At 44.8% G+C, this 21,138-nt stretch overlaps 1 protein-coding gene across 4 annotated transcripts; it reads left to right on the top strand.

The window, feature by feature from the left end:
* Nucleotides 1–649: 649 nt before the first annotated feature.
* On the top strand, nucleotides 650–20,910 carry Mkrn1 (makorin ring finger protein 1). Of its 4 annotated transcripts, none has more exons than XM_055602077.1 (8): nucleotides 650–1,040; nucleotides 10,031–10,159; nucleotides 13,441–13,670; nucleotides 14,563–14,789; nucleotides 18,089–18,303; nucleotides 19,026–19,136; nucleotides 19,627–19,765; nucleotides 20,078–20,910. In XM_055602077.1, exons 1-8 carry the CDS (start codon nucleotides 853–855, stop codon nucleotides 20,285–20,287), a joined length of 1,449 nt encoding a protein of 482 aa, XP_055458052.1. In that variant the 5' UTR covers nucleotides 650–852; the 3' UTR covers nucleotides 20,288–20,910. The 4 variants fall into 4 exon arrangements, with proteins under 4 accessions (XP_055458052.1, XP_055458054.1, XP_055458055.1 ...); XM_055602079.1 differs by lacking the exon at nucleotides 650–1,040 and adding an exon at nucleotides 1,128–1,244; XM_055602080.1 differs by lacking the exon at nucleotides 650–1,040 and adding an exon at nucleotides 1,273–1,347.
* Nucleotides 20,911–21,138: the final 228 nt, after the last annotated feature.

Below are 21,138 nucleotides of genomic sequence, written 5' to 3'. Positions count from 1 at the left end.
TAGACAGAGTTTGGAGAATTGATTGGCTCATAACAGTACTGAGTTCATCAGTGTGATTAATATAATCTGATGGGCTTTGGGAGAGTGGTGGGAACATTAGGAGAAAGGGCCTGGTTGCTGGGAGCCAGTCTGTGGGAACACGCTCTTGAAAGCTTTATGTTTATTGACGGATCATTGCAGTGTAGCCCAGCCTTTTCCCTTAGCTTCCCAAGCACTGGTATTACAAACAAGGGATACCTCACATAGTTATTTATTAACTTATTTAATCACTACTATTATTATTTTGATAGGGTCTATGTGGTCTGGGCTGGCTTCGAACTTGCAGTGATTTTGATACCTAAGCCTTCAGAGTGATGGATTACAGATGTCCGCCTGGCACTTCCATTACCGTGGATTCTGACAGTCCCTGTGGGATGGGCTACTGCCCTCCGGAGAGAGAAGGAAACAGATTCCAACGCAATAGCTGTCCAGTTCATACCGCAGGCCTTTCCCCGCCTTCTGCTTCACCAGCCACAGCTTGGAGGTCGGTGCTTGCCTGCGGTCCTTTGACAGCTAGGATCTGCAGCATCCGAGCACACCTGGCTAGAGCGCGGCCCCGCCCTCTCAGGGCGGAGCCTGAAGCCTCACCAATCAGCGTCGCCGGAGGAGGGCCGCGGACAGCCGGCGGTGCTCGCAGTTCCCGAGACCGGGGCGCTCGGAGACGCGGAGACGCCGCGCGGGGCTGGCGCGGAGCTCTCGGGCTCCTCAGTCTCCCTCCCCTCCCCTCCCCTCCGCTGTCTTCTCCTTCTCAGCCGGACCGGAACTATGTGATCCCGGAAGTTCCGGGGCCATTGCTGTGTGGGATAAACAGTAATGGCGGAGGCTGCGGCTCCCGGAACAACAGCCACAACATCAGGAGCAGGAGCGGCAGCGGCGGCGGTGGCAGCGGCTTCCCTCACCCCTATCCCCACAGTCGCTGCCCTGTCCCCGGGGGCGGGAGGAGGGGTCGGCGGCAGCGACGGCGGCGGCGGCGGCGGCTGGACGAAACAGGTCACCTGCAGGTAGGACGTTGCGTGGCGCGGCGGAGGGCGGGGGCTGCGGGACGAGCCGGAGGCGGAGGCGGGCGCCGCGGGATGCCCGGCGCGGCCGCCCGCCAGCGTCGCCGCGTCAGCCCCCGCGGAGGTCCGCTGCCGCCTCGCTGCGGCTCCGGCTGCGGGCTCGGACCGCGGCGCTCCCGCCGCCTCCCCTCGGCCAGCAGCGCCCCGGTGCGTGCCGAGGGACCGGTGTCCCCGCCCCGGTCTCCCATCGCCGCAGATTCGGGGATGCGGCGCGAGCTCGCCGCCGCCGATCGGGCTCCAACGACCCTCGGTGCGCCCTGAGACCCTCCCAGGGTCCCGGCGAGCTCGGCCGGCCCCGGGCCTCCGCGCCGCGCTATCCGTTTGTAACGTCTTTTCTGCGCCCTGCGCCGCGCACCCCCGCCCCGCCGGGAGCAGCCGCTTTTGTATGCCTTTGTATGTGGTCGGTGGCTGGCGGTTCCGAGCTTTGTCTCCGAACCGAGCGTTCGGAGCCGGCGTTAGGCTCCGCCACCCTTGGTCTTTTATGAACTGTCATTATTATTACCGTCCTTTTGAGCGGCGTTCCTCTTTGCGAGAAAGGAGATCCTAGGAGAGTGGTTTGGTTCTGGTTTGGTAAGCGAGACGAAATTATTCGAAGAAATGTATGATCAGGTGGCGGTTATACAGCACGCATGTAAAAAAAAGAAAACATTCCCAGTCGTAAATGTTGGGGTATTTGTTGTATTAACGATTTGGGGTGGAGGGTGTTTTATTGAGGCAATCCTGCTGTGTAGCCTGGTTGACCTATATAGTCCCGACTGCCCTAGAATTTTCGGCAATCTTCACGCCTCAGCCTTTGCCTGGAGCGGGGCTGCAGGCTTGTCATGACACCACGCCCGACTATATTGACTTAGCCACCAGGACGGACTCGAAGGTTTTCTGTTGGTTAAAAAAAAATTCAAAGGAAATACCACTTTTCACCCGACAAGGGCAGTTTATACGCAGATGCTGAAGGCTTTTCCTGTAGAAGACCTCGCTGTTGCTATTAACCCAGAAATTGGAGAATTCCCAGCCTTTCAGTCTTTCCTGTAACACACTTAATAACGTTAGATTAAAGCTTTCCCTTCGTCTTTTATTTTCTAGGCAAGGTCCAGCTTTGCAGCCCCGGTTGTCCCAAAACTGCTACAAAGACCAGGCTGGCCTTGAACTTCCATCTTTCAGCCTCTGCCCTCCCAGTGCTGGGATAACAAGTGTTTCTACCGGGCTGATAGGTGAAATATTAAATACCTTGATATTTTTCTTTCTATAACGTACAATCTTCGTCTAGTCTAGTTTTGAATACTGGTTACCAGATAACACTACTGATTTATCATCCTGTCAGATACCTGCAACTTCACCTACAAAATACTGTTTCAACCTTCTTTTTTTTTTTTTTTTTTTTTTTTTGCGACAAGGTTTCTTTATGCAGTCTTGGCTGTCCACCTGCCTCTTACCTACGAGGGCTGGGATTAAAGGTGTAAACCACGACTGCCCGGCTAACATTTTCCCTTAAAAAAACAATTACTACTGTTTTCATGATGTGTGTGGTGGTGGTGCCGGTTGTGCCGCGGGCCACAGAGCACCTGTGAAGAAGTGGACTAGAATTGCCCATTTTCATGTCTGTTTCACTCGTGTGGTTTCCCGGAACCAAACTCTGCCCTCATTGATCAGCGAAGACGCCTGCCGCCACCCTCTTTTTTTCTTCTGTGGGGGTGTATGTGTGGAGCCGGAGCTAAGGTCGCGCAGAATGGCTTGGGGCTAGTTGATCCTTCCACTTCTATCTCTGTCTAGTGTTGAGCTTATGGACATGGCTCTCCTGCTTCCCTTTTACTTTTCCCTGTTTCCCCTTTTCTAGTTCCTCACCAGACTATTCTAGCCTCCATTTAGGGTCCTTTTACATTTTATTTATTTATTTATTTATTTATTTGGAACAGGGTTTTTCTGTGTAGCCCTTATTTATTTATTCATTCATTCATTCATTCATTCATTCATTCATTCATTCATTCATTTATTTATTTATTTATTTATTTATTTGGAACAGGGTTTTTCTGTGTAGCCCTGGCTGTGGTGGAACTAACTCTGTAGACCAGGCTGGCTCTAACTCCGCCTGCCTCTGCCTCCGCAGTGCTAAGATTAAAGGCCTTCCCCACTCTGCCCTGTTTAGGGTCTTTAAAATTTTGGAGGTCTCACTTAGCATAGGACCTTGAGATCCCTATGTAGCCAGGGATGACCCTGATTTTAGCAAGCACAGCCTAACCCAGCTCCCTAAGGCTCATTGAATTAAGGGAGTTTCCTAGGTGTTCCCTGGAGGAGTTGTTTGTGAACCACTACATCTACATCTGAAAAGAATCTTCCTGTGGGGGCTGGAGAGTAAAGAGCTTCCTGCTTAAACTTGCAGTTCTGAATTCTCATCCCTAGTGTCCTTGCAAAATGGAGAAAAACACCTGGCATCCTCTCTTGCTCATGCATGCAAACACACACTTCTTTTTTTTTTTTTTTTTTGAGGCTAAGACACAGGAGAATTTTTATTTCTAGGCTGGCCTGGGTTATGTGGCAATTGATGTGCCAGTCCTGGGCTACACAGGGAGGTTCAGTCTCAAAAATAATTATATAAATGAGGTAGATGAGTGTTTTTTAAGATTGATTTATTTATTATGTATACAGTATTCTGCCTTGCATGTACACCAGAAGAGCACCAGATCTCACTACAGACGTTTCTGAGCCACCATGTGGTTGCTGGGAATTGAACTCAGGACCTCTGGAAGAGCAAGCAGTGCTTTTAAGCTCTGAGCCATCTCTCCAGCCCTGTAATGTATTTATGTTTATTTTACGTGCATTGGTGTTTTGCCTGCATGTATATGTTGAGAGAACCAGGCCAGTGTCTGATTCCCTGGAACTGGAGTTGCAGACAGTTAGGAGCTGCCACGTGGGTGCTGGGAATTGGATCCAGGTCCCCAGGAAGAACAGCCAGTGCTCTTTACACCGAGCCATCTCTCCAGCCCAAGGTAAATGTTTTGAGAAAACAGTATGAAAAGCTTTAAAAGAATATAAGCTTAGGATCAGCAAGATGGCTGAGCTTAGACAGCAACGGTGTTTGCTGTGATTTCCCCAGTTCTTTGTCCTCCAGCCTCTACAGGCTCCCTGTGAATGTATGCCATCTGTATTCGCATACAGGAATTTTAAAACAAAACAAGATACAAGCTCAGTCTCACATGGTGGCCCACACCTTTAATAATGTTTCGGAGGTAGAGGCAAAACATCAGGAATTCCGGGTCTTAGCTGCACTGTGAGTTTGTGACCAGTCTGGGCTATGGCAAAGTAACTCCCACTCCACATCCAAAGAAAGGGGGTGGGGAGGCTTCAGGTTTACACAGTTATTTGTGTGTTTTTAAATTCCCTGATTTTAGGGGAGGGGATGGGGATTGGTGGCATATAGAGCCCTTCATGGTTGCACACTCCCACACTGGCTTGTCAGAGGCTGAGGAGGGATATGTCTTGACCAGACCAGCCTTGGTAGCATAGGGTGACCCTGCCTCAACAAATAGAAGCCACAGGTTATTTGATATGTCTTGGGCATAAATGCTGGCATTGTTTTCTGTTGTAGCTGCCAACATGATCTCTCTTAAAGTCTTTCTCTTTTGAATAGAGGAATGACAACTATGGAATCTTTGTGACTTTGAGCTTTGACAGAGGCATTGTGTTTTCACATGCCTGCAGGGGTTTTCCTCAGCACCCATCATAGAGCTCTGGTATATGCTCCAATTAATGTTGAACAGTTAAAGCTAAAACTATTTTATACGACTTATGGAGAGATGGCTCAGTGGTAAGCACATTTCTTTGCTCTTACAGAGGAGCCTAGTGAGCTTTCCATCACCCACACGGTGACTAACAACTAACTCCAGTTCTAGCGAGGATCTAGCGCCCTCTTCTGGCTCTTTTGGGTACTTGCTGGTATACAATGCAGATAAACATGCCGGCAAAACACCCATATACTCAAAATAAAAAGTCTTTAAAATGTAGGAATCATTTACATATAAACATTCACGCATTCATCCTATGAATTTTTTAAAAATATACTTGTAAGTTACTAAAGGGAGGGGACTTATTAGAACATGCTTATCTTTCTGGGACTACCTCATTCAGACATTTGGCAAATAAAACGTTGAGTACCCACTGCAGAAATGTACCTTACTGGAAGTATTTTCAGTGAGCTTGATTGAAATGCCTCTTTCTGAGAGAGTGCAGGTGTGGATGTCTGCATATGAATACAAGTGCCATTGAAGGTATCAGATTCCCCCTGGAGGTGGAGTTAAGGCTGTGAGCTGCCCCAGGTAAGTGCTGGGAACCCGACCTGTTCTTAACCACTAAGCCATCTCTGCACCTGAAGAAGAATAGCTCCTATACCTAGGGCATACTTCTCTTTAAAGTTACTTGCTTAGAAAAGGATGTTCAGGTTTTAAAATTTTTACTAATATATATTTATTGAAAAAAAAAGTCTTGGCTGTGCTGAAGCTCAATCGGTGTTTTGTCTTCATATCCATCTGTGCACTGGAAGGGCTTTGGATCTCTTGGAAATGCAATTCCGCCATGTGGTTGCTCAGAATTGAACTCAGAACCTCTAGAAGAGCAGTCAGTGCTCTTAACTGCTGAGCCATCTCTCTATTCTCTATTTTTAAATTTTTGTTTGTTTATTTTGTTTTTCAAGATGTGGTTTCTTTGTGTAGCCTTGGCCGTCCTGGACTCACTTTGTAGACCAGGCTGGCCTTGAACTCACAGAGATCCTGCTTGCCTCTGCCCAGAGCACTGTAATTACAGGCATGGACCATCAGCCCCAGCTTATTTTTAAATTTTTAAAAATATTTATTATGCTGGGCAGTAGTGGTTCACGCCTGTAATCCCACAGGGAAGGCTGAGGCAGGTGGATCTCTGTGAATTTGAGGCCAGCCTGGTCAACAAAGCAAGTCTAGGGCAGCCAAGGTACACAGAGAAGCCCTGTCTTGACAAAGATTTATTTACTTTTAATGTATATGAGTGTTTGCCTGAATGTATGTATTTATACTGTATGCATGCCTGTGGCCACTGAGACCAGACTGAGACTTAAGATCTTCTGGAAATGGAGTGGAGTAACAATTGGTTATGAGCAATTGTGTGGGTGTAGGCAATTGAACCTGCTGCTTCTGAAAAAGCAGCAAGTGCTCTTAACCACTGAGCCAACTCTAGCCCAAGGATGTTCTCTTTGAGACAGTCTCACTGTGTAGCTTAAGCAGGCCTGGAGACCCCCCCCCCCATGGACCTGTCCCTCCCAGTCACTGTTGGGATTAAAGGCTCACCCAGCTAGTGTTCAGTTTTTAATTGTTCAATCTCACTTTTCATTAGCTGCTGTTAACGATCGTGAAAATCTCCTTGTGTTTTGTTTGTGCTGCCAAAGAAATAAATAACCTCTGCTGAGAAACTGCTCTTACGCTCCCACCAAGAGGCTGGCTTTCATCTCTTTAGAGAGATGCTGTGAAATCAATCCTTTTTTGCTAGCTGCCTTGAGTGTGGATTGAAGACAGTTAATTTTTGTTTATTGACTTTTTGAGAAGGAGTCTTACTGTGTAGCTTTGGCAGGCCTGGAAGTCAGTGTGTAGAAATGACAAGATTTGCGAGTGTGTGTGTGTGTGTATGTCTGTCTGTGTTTACCTGAATGTATATCTGTGTCACATGTGTGCCCAGTGACCAGGGAAACCAGAAAAGGTTGTCAAACAGCTTGAGCTACCACATAGGTGCTGGAAATTAAACCTCAGTCCTCTGGAATTTAATTACTGAAGCCATCTCTCAGCCCCCTAACAGTAATTTTTTTAAAATTTAGATGCTGCTATATTGGAGTGCTTCTACATGAATTTTCTGTTGAAATAACACAAAGATTTTAAGGTTTTTTGTTTGTTTGTTTTTCAAGACAGGGTTTCTCTGTGTAGTTACTGGCTGTCCTGGAACTCACTCTGTAGACTAGGCTGGCCTCAAACTCACAAAGATCCACTGCATCTGCCTCCCAAGTGCTGGGATTAAAGGAGTGTGCTGTCCTCCCCCCCCACCCCCCCAACACACACACACACAGCAAGATTCTACGCTTTTGAGAAAAGATCCAAAGCCACTGGGGGTGGCGCCTGTAATCCCAGCATTCAGGGAAGCAGAGGCAGGCACATCTCTAAATTCAAGGCCAGCCTGGTCTACAGAGCAAGTCCAGGACAGCCAAGGCTGGACAGAGAAACCCTGTCTGGAAAAAACCAAAGCAAAAGAAAATGAAGATACAAAGATTCTTTTCTTTTCTTTCCTTCCTTCCTATCTTGTTTGTTTGTTTGTTTGTTTGTTTATTTAGAGATAGGATTTCTCTGTGTATCCCTGGAACCCAGGCTGACCCTTAACAGAGATCTGCCTTCCTCAGCCTCCCCAAGTGTATGCCACCACTGCCCAGCCTTTTTTTTTTTTTGAGACCAAGTCTTAAAATGTACTGTCTCTGTCTCTGGTTACTGAGACAAGCCTTGAACCTTGAACTCCAGAACCTCTTTTGTCCTTTTCTTTTCTTTTCCTTTCTTTTCTTTTCTTTTCCTTTCTCTTTCTTTCTTTCTTTCTCTTTCTTTTTCTTTCTTTCTGACAGAACTTTCGATCTTCCTGCCTCTGCCACCTGAGAGATAGAATGACAGGCATGTACCATCATGTGCATTTCATGTAGTGCTGGGAATTGAACCCAGGACTGCTTACTTGTATGCAAGGCAAGGACTGTTATCAATTGAGCTTCATCCCGGCCCCAAGAGTTTTTTGTTTTGTTTTTCAATAAAAATATATGAAATGTGGCTAATATGACTTTGGAAATACAAATGAACCTTTAAAACAGAGATTGTAGAAATCCCTTGCCCAACTGCTGGAATGTTCATAGTGGAATTTATTTGTTTATTCATCATCTCTGTGTTTTTTTAGAGACAGGGTTTTGTGTGTAGCCTTGGCTGTCCTACACTTGCTTTGTGGAATAGGCAGGCTGGCCTCACAGAGATCCGCCTGCCTCTGCATCCCCAACTGCTGGGATTACAGGTGTGCGCCACAGCATCCCACTGAATATGTGCATGTGTATAGTTTTGGTTTTTGAGGCTGGGTTTAACCATGTACCTCTGGGCTGTCCTAGAACTCACTCTATAAACTAGGCTGGTCTCAAAGTCAGATCTGCTGACTTCTGCCTCCCAAGCCATGGCTGGGATTATAGGTGTGTACCACCACATTATTATTTACCAATTACAGTGGGTTTTGGGGGGAGGGGTAGTTGGGAAGTGGGGAGTCAGGGTCTTACTATATATCATAGGCCAGTCTTGAACTCAGCAATTCACTTCTGTTAGCCTCCAGGTGCTCAAGACTGTAGACAAATGCCACACTTGGCTTTTTTGTTTATCTTTATAAAAAATTAATTAAGACAGGCTCTTGCTATGTTATCCCTGGTTGATGTAGTCCAGGCTAGCCTCAAACTCAGGGTCCACCTGCCTCCCCTCTGTAGTGCTGCTTATGAAGGCTTACACCAACAGGCCTCAAACCACCGCTTTCCCTTTTTTAAGATAGAGTAGGGTAGTGTTGCTTAAGTATCCTCTTAACTCAGTCTTCTAAATACCGGGGATTACAGATGTCACCCTACCTCTGTGTGTCAAATACTTAGTTTTTTTCCTCATTTAGTATTTTTTGTTAAGAAATGGATACTATATACATTATATATTTAGATGGCATTGTAAAGATTATCCTTCCTAGGCACATTTTATTTCCTTTATTGATACTATGATTTACCATGGTACTTAGGTCTCTTCTACATATAGATAGGTACCATAGGAAATGCAAAAAATAGACCATGGTTTCCCCTCACTAGGTTTTCCTTTTCTCTTTTAGGATTACTGGTAATTGTAAGCCATCTGATTTGGGTGCTAGAACTGGACTTAAGTCTTCTGCAAGAGTAGTATGTAGCATGTGTTCGCACTACTGAGCTCTTCTGTCTAACATAGCATCTGGGGTCTAGAATGTGCTGAACAGTCCCACCGCTCTTTTCCCACAGATGGCTGTGGCTCAAGTGTACAGCAGAGTCCTCCGCAAGGCCAACCACATTTACACCCAAGAAACTGCTACTATCTTCCCTGGCATGCCAAAAAGTACCCTTTATTATCCTGCTCAGAGAGCAAGGGAATAGGAAAATGGACTCTGGCAGGAGTGTTGTGCAGATGGAGGGAAGGGCTCTAGAAATGATGCTTTCCACTCCCTTCATGGATTTAGAATAGCACTAGGTCCTAAGTAGGGATGGTGGGGTCTTACTTTACATGACTAGCAAATGCTCAGGTGATGGCGCTGTTTGTTGCTGTCCAGAAACTGGTAATCATGTCTGCCTATACTCTCTTAAAGTTGATGGCCTAATTCTGCTTGTTTTCATAAGTGATATGTGGCTTTTAAAGAATTAAAATTGTTTCTTTGACAACGTTGACTGTAAATGGCAGCCTGATACTTTCTAGTCTGTGTGGTTTCTTTATCTTTGATGTGCTTTGCAAATAGTCACAATTAGGAGTGAAGGTAGTGGGAAAACAAAGCTGCCCCTCTAGGACTGTAAAATGAGGACAGTGGGCAGAGTTGACCTTCAGTGAACAAAAGAAATGTGTAAAATCTTTAAGTTGGAGGAGCAGGAGATAGAGTTTAGTGAGAGAGTACTTGTGTGTATGGAGCCCTAGTTCACCCCCCAAAGAAGGAACCCTATGTAATCAAATATCTTTCTTTTGGGACAGGCAAAAGATCCCTGTGCTGCCCACTGTAGACCCAAATGGTCCTCCTTGCCACATGGCCTAGACTGCTACTGTGTTCATTGATACAGTTGTGAGCATGCTGGGAAACTGTGGTAGAAACGAATTCTTTGAGAGTTGGCTTTAGTCTTCTAATCTAGCTGTTGGTTCTTTGTCTTACAGATATTTTATGCATGGGGTTTGTAAGGAAGGCGATAACTGTCGATACTCTCATGACCTCTCTGACAGTCCATATGGTATAGTGTGCAAGTATTTTCAAAGAGGGTACTGTGTTTATGGAGACCGCTGCAGGTAAGGATTTATTTATAAACTCTTTGGTTAAGGGTGGGTTGAAGAATGAAAATAAAATATATAATTCTAGTAGCCTTGTACATATATTTTTAGTAGCATTATACTTAGTACCCAAAAAATTGATTGTGATTTGAAAAGCAATTTGCTAGCAGTTGAAGAAGGTTCAGCAAAAACTACAGTACCTTTTTAATGACCTAGTCTCAGAAGTCAGATATTGTCATTTTCACTAAAAAGTCTGGACAAAGTCACTGAAAAAGAGAGTTATTGAAGGGCTCCACTTTTGGAGAAGAGTCTTGGATATGTTTGAAACTGGGTAAGACTTATAGCTGGTGTCACAGTCACATACAGATGGGGGATGGATAGCTGAAAGGATAGAAACCACTACACTAGGTTAAGACTTGTCACCATCACGGCCACATACAGATGGGTGAATGGATGGATAGACAGACATATTGATAGTCAGCCATTGGGTTCAACTGTTTGGAAGTCATTCAGACCTGTATTTGTTAGGAAATAATCAATAATAAGGATGGGGTAAAAAGTAAGCCCGTCATAACTAACTGTTAGGGGTCAGAAATGGATCCCTTGGCATCTGAGCCTGATGTTTAATCTTTCGCAGTTACAGTGCCTAAAGGAGGAGGTATTGTCAAGATATCATCCTCTGATGAACAAGCAGTTCTTTGTAGCAGTTTCTGTAGATGTTATAGTTATGACAAGGCTCACTGTGGGGAGGCTAGTTCCACTCACTTGAGTTATGGCCCACACTGCCTAGGATAGGAGAATGGAAATTGAAGAGAGCAGAGGGCTGTGGAGAGGAGACATTGGGACAGAGTGAGGGAAAGGTATGGCTGAGCTGAGGTACATGTGGAGAGGACAACTTAGAAACGTAGAAGAACCAACTCCCTCCATCATGTGGATCCCAGCAAGTGAACTCAATTCATCAGGCTTGGTGGCAGGCACCTTTATTCACTAAGCCATCTTGCCAATCCTCATTTAAGTTCTTTAGATAGAAAGTTAATAGTATATCAATACAGAATATGGATGAAGCTTGGTACTTTCTTTGATTTCTTTTTTTATTTTTTTTTTCAGAAGTCATACACTTTTATTTCTTACAAAAATACTTGATATTTTTCCTGAGCATTAATTCATCACTTAACACTAAAATAATCAGCAATTTTGTGACATCCTCTTATAATTTATTAGCTGTGATAACAAATTCTCTATTGGTAGCTCTTAATTCTAGTAGATGTGAGAATCTTCATAGGCTAGATTGGCAAACTTTCCCTACAAGATATGTGTTTGGGAATTTTTTGGGAACTCAAGGCATGTTTTCTTATGCAAAATCTACCATAGACAACACAAACTAATGGATACAACAGTTTCCCAACTATAACTTTAACTTACATTGTATTAATGTATTTATTGTAATTAATTCATTATAATTAATGTAATTAAATGGTGTCCCTTGAGAGCTGGGTGTGGGGGCACATGCCTTTAGTTCTAGCACTTTGGAGGCAGAGGCAGGTGGATGGATCTCTTGAGTTCAAGTCCAGCTTAGACTATATAGTGAGTTACAGGACAGTCAGAGCTACATAGTGAAACCCTGTCTGGGGGTGGGGGAGATGGGTGTTTTTAGTTTTTATATATTATTTATACCGTGTTCTGTCTGCATGTGTACCTGCATGCCAGAAGAGGGCACCAGATCTGATTATAGATGGTTGTGAGCCACCATGTGGTTTCTGGGAATTAAACTCAGGACCTTTGGAAGAACAACCAGTTCTTAACCTCTGAGCCATCTCTCCAGCCTGAAAGATGGGTTTTTTTTAAAGCCATATTAAAATATCAGAGCCATTATTATTTGGGTAGAGGACTATGTATAGCTTGTTGGTTTGTCCTCTTCAAAGACCCCCTTGCATGATGTTGCTATGTTTATTTTGTGTGCACAAGTATGTTTGTCTGAATGTTACTTTGCACCATGTGTGTGCTTTGTGTGGTGGAGCCATGTTGTTGGCCTTGGCTTTTCTTTTCCCACTTTTTTTTATCCTTTCTTGAATCTACTCAGTTTTCACTTCAGAAGCATATTCTGTGCAGATCTGTAAGGGAATAATTGGCTCATTAGGTAGAATTGATAATGTAGGCCTATCTTTCACATGCATTCATGTTTATTCCATTTACTCTTGAACATATAATCTCATAACAACGATTTTTGGTTTGGCTTATTTGGATCTCTCTCTCTTTCTGTCTCGACAACCTCCAAAGTGGGAGCAGGGCTCTTGCTACTACCCTGCTTACCTGGTATCCATTTCAAAACAGTTTTCTTTCTCAGAAACTTTATTCATACAGACTTTACAAGAGAAGACACAGTTTCTGGAACTTGGTAGAACTTGGCCGATGGTTACTATTACTACCCAGGTAGTCTGCCTTTTGGGGGGTGGGTGGAACTCAGTTTGTAGCACGAGAGAACTTCAAATTCGTAGTAATCCACCTACCTTGGCCTAACAAGTGCTAGGATTATACAGGACAGCCCTTATTTTGTTTTGAGGCAGCGTCTCAGCAAGTTTCCTGGTCTTGTCTCTAACATGGAATCTTCTTGCCTAAGTCTCCCAGATTGCTGAAATGTACTGCCCTACTTGACCTTGTGAAGTTTGCTAAGTCTTGGTCTCATGCCTTGATCAGCAGTATGACATCACAGTGAGGCTTCCTAGACACACTGAGTCATGGGCTCTACTCCAGACTTAAATTAGGTATTGGGCTGTGGGCATAGCTCAGTACTTGCCTAGATGTGCAAGACCATGGGTTCAATCCAAAGCACTGTAGGACTGAAAAAGACAAGGCCAGGTATGTTGTATGCCTGTAATCTCAGCATTTGAGAGGCTATGGCAGGAGAATCCATGCATTTGAAGCCAGCATGAGCTACATAATGAGTGTGAAGCTACCCTGGGTTACAGAGCCAAACCTTCTATCTCAGTGTTATCTGGGGGCTGGAGAGATGGCTCAGCAGTTAAGAGGGCCTATTTGCTATTGGAGAAGGCCTGAATTTGGTTCCTACCACCCACATCAGGCAGCTCACAACTGCCCATTAACTTCGACCCTGGCGATGTAAATGCTCTCTTCTAGGCTCTGTGGATACCCACACATACTTTTTCCCAGATACACATAAATAAGAATAATTCTTGACAAGTTCCCAGGTTCTTCCCGCTAATGCTTGTGTTCACACTGACATTTGAAACTTCCAGGGTCTGTAGTCTGACAGTAACTGCTTACTTTTGTCTATGTGTCAGATACGAACACAGCAAGCCACTGAAACAGGAAGAAGTGACCGCTACAGATCTGAGTGCAAAACCATCCCTTGCTGCTTCCTCGAACCTCTCATCTGGAGTTGGATCACTTGCTGAAATGAATTCAGGCGAAGCTGAGTCAAGAAACCCAAATTTTGCAACTGTAGGAGCAGGTTCTGAGGACTGGGTGAATGCCATTGAGTTTGTACCCGGGCAGCCCTACTGTGGCCGTAGTAAGTATTGTGAGGACCCTGTAAAATGCAATCAAAGGGCTAAATGACAGGCCACAGTGAACTCAGTTTCAGTTTTCCTGTTTCCAGTGTTTGAGTTTAACCTACTGTCAACACTTTAGATTGAGTTATCTAAAATTTAGAGATGAAGTAAAAGAAAATTTTTGAACTACAATAAAATGAATTCATGTTTAAAAACTGAAGTGTCTCCGAATGCTGTCCCCCGCCTGCTCCTGGTGGTGCTGGGATCAAACCCTGGGCTTTGCACATGCTAGGCAAATGCTTTATCATTGACTATACACTCAGCCCACAACCAATCCTCTCTTTTGTTTTGTGTTTTTTTTGACAGAGGGTCTCTTATAGTTCAGATTCCTCAAGTAGTTAAGGATGACCTTGAACTCCGGTTTCTCCAGATGGTTCTGTCTACTCCTACTAATACTTTCTAAGAGTACTTTCTGATACTACGTTTCACTTCTAAAGAAATTCACATAGAGAACTGGGCTTGGTGCCACACACTTGTAATACCAGTTTTAGAGAGGCTGAGGCAGGAGCATTGCTGAGTTCAAGGCCAGCCTTGGCTTAATCAGATCTTCCCTGATAGAACCAAACAAAGCTGGACAGTAGTGGTGTGTGCCTATAATTCCATCGCTGGGTACTCTGGGGTAGGCAGCGGGCAAGTTCTAAGCCAGTCTGGGCTGTATAACCCTGTCTCAAAAAACCAACAGGGAAAGTGAAGTTTTGTTCAGTAGGCTGACTTTAGGTTTCATTAAGTTTTGTTTTTTTTTTTTTGTTTTGTTTTGTTTTTTAACTTTTTTTTATTGTTGTTCTCTGTTACCTTATAGTTCATAATTGCTTTATGTATTTGGACCTTTACTACCATCTTAAACATTTTCAGCTGCCCCTTCCTGCACTGAAGTACCCCTGCAGGGCTCAGTGACCAAGGAAGAGTCAGAGAAGGAGCCAACTGCGGTGGAGACAAAGAAGCAGCTTTGCCCCTATGCTGCAGTGGGAGAGTGTCGCTATGGGGAAAACTGTGTGTATCTCCACGGAGACTCCTGTGACATGTGTGGCCTGCAGGTCCTACACCCAATGGATGCTGCCCAGAGGTCACAGCACATAAAAGTAAGTGCTCAGAGAAGCTGGTACTAAGTATGAGGAACCAATAAGTGGTGATGTGCTTCTTCTAGGGTTTTTTAGAGTGTTTTGTCAGATACATACCCATGTAATCCAGGCATTGTGGAGGAAGGGCAGGAGGGTCTGGAGAGCCTGGCTATATCAGTATATCCTAAAAAGAGAAGTTCTGTTTCCAAAACCTCAGACTATGGGTATTATTTGTTTGTTTGTTTTAGCAGTTTTTCTGAGATTTATAGTTCTTTTAAAATGCATATTTCATTGCTTTTTTATATATTCATAGCATTGTCCAGTCATTACCATAATTCTAAATTAGGTAATTTTCATCCCCTAAAGAAACCTATACCCACTTACTCAGTCTCTCCACTGTTCCGTGGGCCTTGTCAAGAGTGGGTCTACTTAGTTTCTCTGGGTGCTTGGCCGGTTCTGGATGATTTATGTAGCTGGACTCTCTTGGTTATGACCTTCAGTGACTGGTTCCCCTCATTTAGATGATGATTTCAAGGTTTTCCCTGTTGAAGTATATATCCATACTTTGTGGTTGGGTGGTGGTTGTTTGTGTGTGTGTTTATGTGTGGATGTATTGACATGGAGGCCAGAAGTTAGCATTCGGTGTCTTCCCCCATTGTTCTCTATCTCAATTTTGAGGCTCAGTCTGGAGCTCACCAGTTAGAGTACCTGGCTGTCCATTTCCTTGTCCCGGTGTAGATTACAAATGCACTTGTGCCTGGTTTTCGCATGCAAACCGAGGATCCAAATCCAGGTGTTCATGCTCGTTCTACAAGCAGTGAACTGATACTGACTCAGTAACCCTTCCAGCCCCGATACTGTTCTTCTATTAATTAGTAGAAGGATATTTGGTTTGTTTCATTGTGTACGGGTTGGTTTTTTGTTTTTTGTTTTTTTGAGCATATGTCTTTACCTTACATAGCCTTTTAAAATTGTTTTAATTTTCTCATTGTAGGTAGGGCTGATGTCACAGCACATATGTGTAGAGGTCAAAGGACAGCTTGGGTAATGGTTCTCTCCTTCTATACTGTGGAACCCAGGAGTTGAACTCAGCTTGTTGGGCTGGTAGTAGGAGCTCTGACCTACTAAGCCATTTATCAGGCTTGTCCTGTCTTGAATATCCTTTGGAAGTATTTTCTCTGGGTCAGCTAGTAATTCTGCTTAGCACTCGGAGTGCCTGACTGACTGGGTGTAGTGATGCCCTGTTCATATAGCCAGTGGCAGTACACTGAGGTCAAAGATTTAGTCAGTCTTTTATGTGTCTGGATGTTCTGTGTCACACACGTGCCGTGTCTGTTCACCATAAGCAATGCAGTGCCCACAGAGGCCAGAAGAAGGTGTCAGATGTCCTGGAACAAGAGCTGTGTCACTGTCTTGTGGTTTTGAGAACTGAACCAGGCCCTCTGAAGGAACACCCAGTGCTCTTTAACTGCCAAGCCATCTCTGCAGCCCTCAGCTTTCTTTTTAAGTTTATTTCATGTGTGCTCACACATGCCACAGCCATTTGTAGAAGTCAGAGGGCAATTCTGAGGAGCTGTTTCTCCCCCCACCTTCATGTGTGGGTTGCTAGGCTTATGTAACCAGTGCCCTTTGATAATAGCATTATTCATGCAGTCTGAGAGTGGGGATGGGTAAAGAAAATAGGTGCTGAGAATTCAGAATATTACTCGGCAATAAAATAAACAGGTGTGCTGGAAAGATGGCCCAGAGGTTAAGAGCACTAGCTGTTCTTCCAAAGTGCTGAGTTCAGTTCCCAGCAACCATCTGGTGGCTCACAACCGTCTATGAGATCTGCTACCCTCTTCTGTCGTGTAGGCATATGTGGGCAGAATACTGTATAAATAATAAATAAATCTTTTAAAAAATAATAAACAGGTAACCTTGAAAATACAGTAGGTCGGGCTTGAGAGATGGCTCAGAGGTTAAGAGCACTGGCTCTTCTTCAAAGGTCCTGAGTTCAATTCCCAGCAACCACATGGTGGCTCATAACCATCTATAATAAGATCTGGTGCCCTCTTCCAGCCTACAGGCCCACGTGTAGGAAGAATTCTGTATAAATAATAAATCTTTTTTAAAAAAGAAAAGACAATAAGTCAGTCAAGTTAGTTTCAAAGTCATTGAATTGACAAACCACAGAATAAGTAACTGTTGAGTATGGGGTTATAAGAGAGAATGAGCACATTCCCATAAATACTGTGGGGCTAGAGAGGTGGCTTAGCTTTATAGAGTACCTGAGTTAATCCTGAGTACCCACATCTGGTGACTCACAAGCCACCTGTAACTCCAGTCCTGGGAGATCCCACTCCTGGCCTCCATTGACATCTGCAGTCACGTTCATGCCCCCCATCCCATAATTTAAAAGATAAACTTTTAGTATTAAATAATAGTGGTTGTACTTCTGAAAATATCAGAAATTTGTGGATTGTCTCAGTAGTTTTTAGTTTTGTGTGTGTGTGTGTTTAATTTTAATTTTTGAGGGTCTCTTGGTATTAGCTTTGCTGACCTGGAGCCCATTGCATAGATCAGATTGGCTGCACCTCAGATTTTGGGTTCTTCCTGCTTCTGCCCTCTGAATGCTGGAATTACTCATAACTCAAGTATGAGCCACTGAAACCACCCTTTAAAGGGATATGGAAATAATATGCCTTGCATAATTGTCACCTAGTACCTGTTCAGATTTATTTTAGTGTTATTCATCTTTTTCATCTTGGTTTGTTTGTTTGAGACAGGGTCTCTCTGCATAGCCCTGGCTGTCCTGGAACTCACTCTGTAAACTGGCTGGCCTCAAACTCTCAGAGCTCTGCCTGCCTCTGCCTCCCGGATGCCGGGATTTAAGGCCTGCTATCTTTTATTTACTTTGGAGACAAGGTCTCATGTAGCATGGGCCTGGCCTATAGAACTCTTGCCTCTTCTGCCTCTGCCTCCCAAGTGTTCATATTCTGACAGGTTTGAAATGAAGGCTTTAATCCTAGTTTTTCCACTTTCTACCGAGAAACCAAACATCAACAAAGTTGATAGGGTCTTTCATGGGGAGAACTGTAGGGATAGTGCTCTATGGATCTGGGGTACAAAGAATTGGATAATTTTTCAAATCTTGGAAGTTGAGTCCTCCCAGCTTGACCGGAGTGAAGTGAGCACCACAGTGGTGGCTATGGACCTGTGCTTATATTAGAGCAAAGTCTTTTCCAGGTCACATTGGAAAAGGTCTTGGTGGGCAACTGACTGTGAAGTCTCAGGACTGCAGTGGCCTGACTGTGCCTCTTGTCTCTCCCTTCTTCCAGTCTTGCATTGAGGCCCATGAGAAGGACATGGAGCTCTCTTTTGCTGTGCAGCGCAGCAAGGACATGGTATGTGGCATCTGCATGGAGGTGGTCTATGAGAAAGCCAGCCCCAGCGAGCGCCGCTTTGGGATCCTGTCCAACTGCAACCACACCTACTGTCTCAAGTGTATTCGCAAGTGGAGAAGTGCTAAGCAATTTGAGAGCAAGATCATAAAGTGAGACTCCTCCCCAATCTTCGTTTGTGCTTTCTATTTTCGGGAAGAATTTAGTATCTTGTGCCAACTTTCAACCAGAAGGACCGCATTTAAATGCATGTATTTTATCATGAACCTGGGTGTTCTAATTGGGATTTCTTCTTTGTACTTCAGCTAGCTGCTGGGTTAGTTGGTCTATTTCATTTGACTGAGGAAACCTTGTGTATCAGTTAGTAGTCTTTGTGCTTTTTGAGGAGATTGTGTTTAATGGCTTAGACACCAGTGTAGGCTTTGTGAACAAGCGTATCTGGCTCTGAATGTATGTTTGCTGGCATTTTACATTTTCCACTTTCCTATTCCATCCATTAAGCTAGCCAATAACTCACCATCCTTTAAAAACTGTTCTCATAACTGAACAAAAGCCACATAATCTAAACAGAGCAAAGTTACAAGAAATAAATTTATTTAAATGAAAGGAGTCTGTGTGAAATGTCTTCTGTTTTTTACCTAAGTCTTGTTTTTTGTTTTTGTTTTTTTTTTTAAACTGGCTAGCCATTGAGTTGATTTCTGAAGGAGTTTATCTTCCCTCCAAAGAAAGGGTTAGTTGTGACTGTGTGGAACCCTGTTCTGAAATGCTCGTGTGCCTGTCAGTTAATCTAAGTCACGAGATGACGCACCAGGGTGTGTCTTAGAGTGGGCACAGAGAGGGGAATGTGCATTGTAGCCTGTTCATTGTTTCCCAGGTCCTGCCCCGAATGCCGCATCACATCTAACTTTGTCATTCCAAGTGAGTACTGGGTGGAGGAGAAAGAAGAGAAGCAGAAACTCATTCAGAAATACAAGGAGGCCATGAGGTACGCGCAGCCTGGCTCTCTCCGATAGAATAGTCCTGCGTGTGTGCTCCTCGTCCTTCCTACCCTTTCTGTACTTCCCAGGATGGTTTCTTTTGTAGCCCCTAACTGCTTGCCCAGTTTGTCTTTTGCTCTTTTAGCTTTTAACAAACACAGCCTTTGGTTGGGTGCTGAGGGACTGTTAAGTGAAGCCTCCAGTCTGGCTGAAGCCTGTGGAGGGAGTTCCAGCTCATCCTGGATTGGAAGAGTTGGCTTAGGAATTCTTGTGCTTTGGGGTTCTAAAAGCTTTTCAGTCAGTGTTAGTGCTGGTGAGCCATAAACATTTAAACAGAGATCTCTCCAGCCAGTGTTGGGAGCGCGTGTTGCTAAGAACGCATCCTGGGAGTCTGCACAGACATCTGGTTCTGCCCCTGTTCAAAGAAAAGCCCCGGATGATAGTCGATACAGGCCTAAAGTCCACTGTGAATAAGGGTTGCGATATTTTCCTTTCCAGCAACAAGGCGTGCAGGTATTTTGATGAAGGACGTGGGAGCTGCCCATTTGGAGGGAACTGTTTTTACAAGCATGCGTACCCTGATGGCCGTAGAGAGGAGCCACAGAGACAGAAAGTGGGAACATCAAGCAGATACCGGGTAACTCTCGCTCTTTCTTTAAGGAGGGGAAATACCACACTGTCAGTTGAGTCCTGCACATTCTGGGGAAAGGGAAGAATGATACACAGGTCTGGGAGGGAGACTAGAGTAGAGGAGTCAGACTTGAGAAAACCGGGAGGGGTAGGAAAGGAAAGTGCTCAAAGCCCTAGCCTGAGAATAGCCAAAGGGGAGGCATGGTAGGAGGACTAAGTGAGAAGTCTGCTTCGCCAGGCCCTGTGGGCCGCTCGGTTTGCCTTATAAACCACAGGATAGAAGACAGTGCTACCCCTATCATGGCCTTGTTTCTTACAGGCCCAACGAAGGAGCCACTTCTGGGAGCTCATTGAGGAGAGAGAGAACAACCCCTTTGACAACGACGAAGAGGAGGTTGTCACCTTTGAGCTGGGCGAGATGTTGCTTATGCTTTTGGCTGCAGGTGGGGACGACGAGCTGACAGACTCAGAGGACGAATGGGACTTGTTTCACGATGAGCTGGAGGATTTTTATGACTTGGATCTATAGCAGCTTTGCGTGGCGCAGGGACTGGTCTGCAGAGCCTCAGACAGTAGCTGTCCCCTGTGCTGTGTGGCAGTGCGTGTGGCTCTCCTAGGCAGGCCTCTCAAATTCCAGGTGCTGTCGTGATCACTACCCAGGGCCTGCTCCTCTACCCCTCACCTTTCTTTCCCCAAGAGTGTGTTGTTTTCTCTGTTTCAAAAGTTACAAAAATAAATCTTAAAGTTAGTTTTTTTTGTAACATGAATTTAACTGTCAAGACAGTTAGTGTAGGTTTGTTGCGTCATCTGTTTTCAGCCAGGTTTTGTTCATGGACTTTGCACACTCGTTTTGAGACCCCAGGTTCAAAGGAAAAAGCACTGATTGTGCTTTGGGGTCCAAGGATAGGGGCAGTTGGAACAAAAGGGACCTAAGTTGGCAAGTGGCTCTCTGCACTATAGATGTATGAGGGCTCCTCAGTTTCTGAGAGGCCTGCGCCTTTGTGATTTTATATCTGTTCCCTACCAGCTAATCCCCATCACATGTGCTGGTCCTGTGGTTTTGGGCTCTTATTTAATTGTACACAAGGAATACTACTGGGTAACCAGAACCAGATGCAAATGTGTTGAGGCTACCATGAGAAAATGTAAAAACACATGAAGATGGAGTGGCGTCTCATCAACGCAGAGTTGGCAGTGAACTCCAGAGGTCGATGGACTTGGTGGGTGAGCATGAGCGAGCATGTGAGCAGCTTCCCATCCGTGCATAGGTGCAGTATTCTTAGCCTTAGTGGGCAGGTGTGGGTTAGTGGTTTCAGCCACACATGGCAGGTAGATCTTAAAGGACCAAGCAATGTGTCTGTAGTTGTTAATGTAGCAGTG

This window comes from Psammomys obesus, unplaced genomic scaffold (genome assembly GCF_907164565.1).
Source record: "Psammomys obesus unplaced genomic scaffold, mPsaObe1.curated_primary_1811, whole genome shotgun sequence".
Lineage (NCBI taxonomy): Eukaryota > Metazoa > Chordata > Mammalia > Rodentia > Muridae > Psammomys > Psammomys obesus.
The sequence above is the reverse complement of the archived record's forward strand: the minus strand, read 5'-3'. Positions and strand labels throughout refer to the sequence as shown.

What these genes read in the sequence shown, in the direction of transcription:
- Mkrn1 (XM_055602077.1), top strand. Translation starts at nt 853, where the DNA reads ATGGCGGAGGCTGCGGCTCCCGGAACAACAGCCACAACATCAGGAGCA. An exon ending in GCAGCCCTACTGTGGCCGTA is followed by an intron (nt 13,671 to 14,562) that starts GTAAGTATTGTG and finishes AAACATTTTCAG; the next exon opens with CTGCCCCTTCCTGCACTGAA. An exon ending in GAACATCAAGCAGATACCGG is followed by an intron (nt 19,766 to 20,077) that starts GTAACTCTCGCT and finishes TGTTTCTTACAG; the next exon opens with GCCCAACGAAGGAGCCACTT.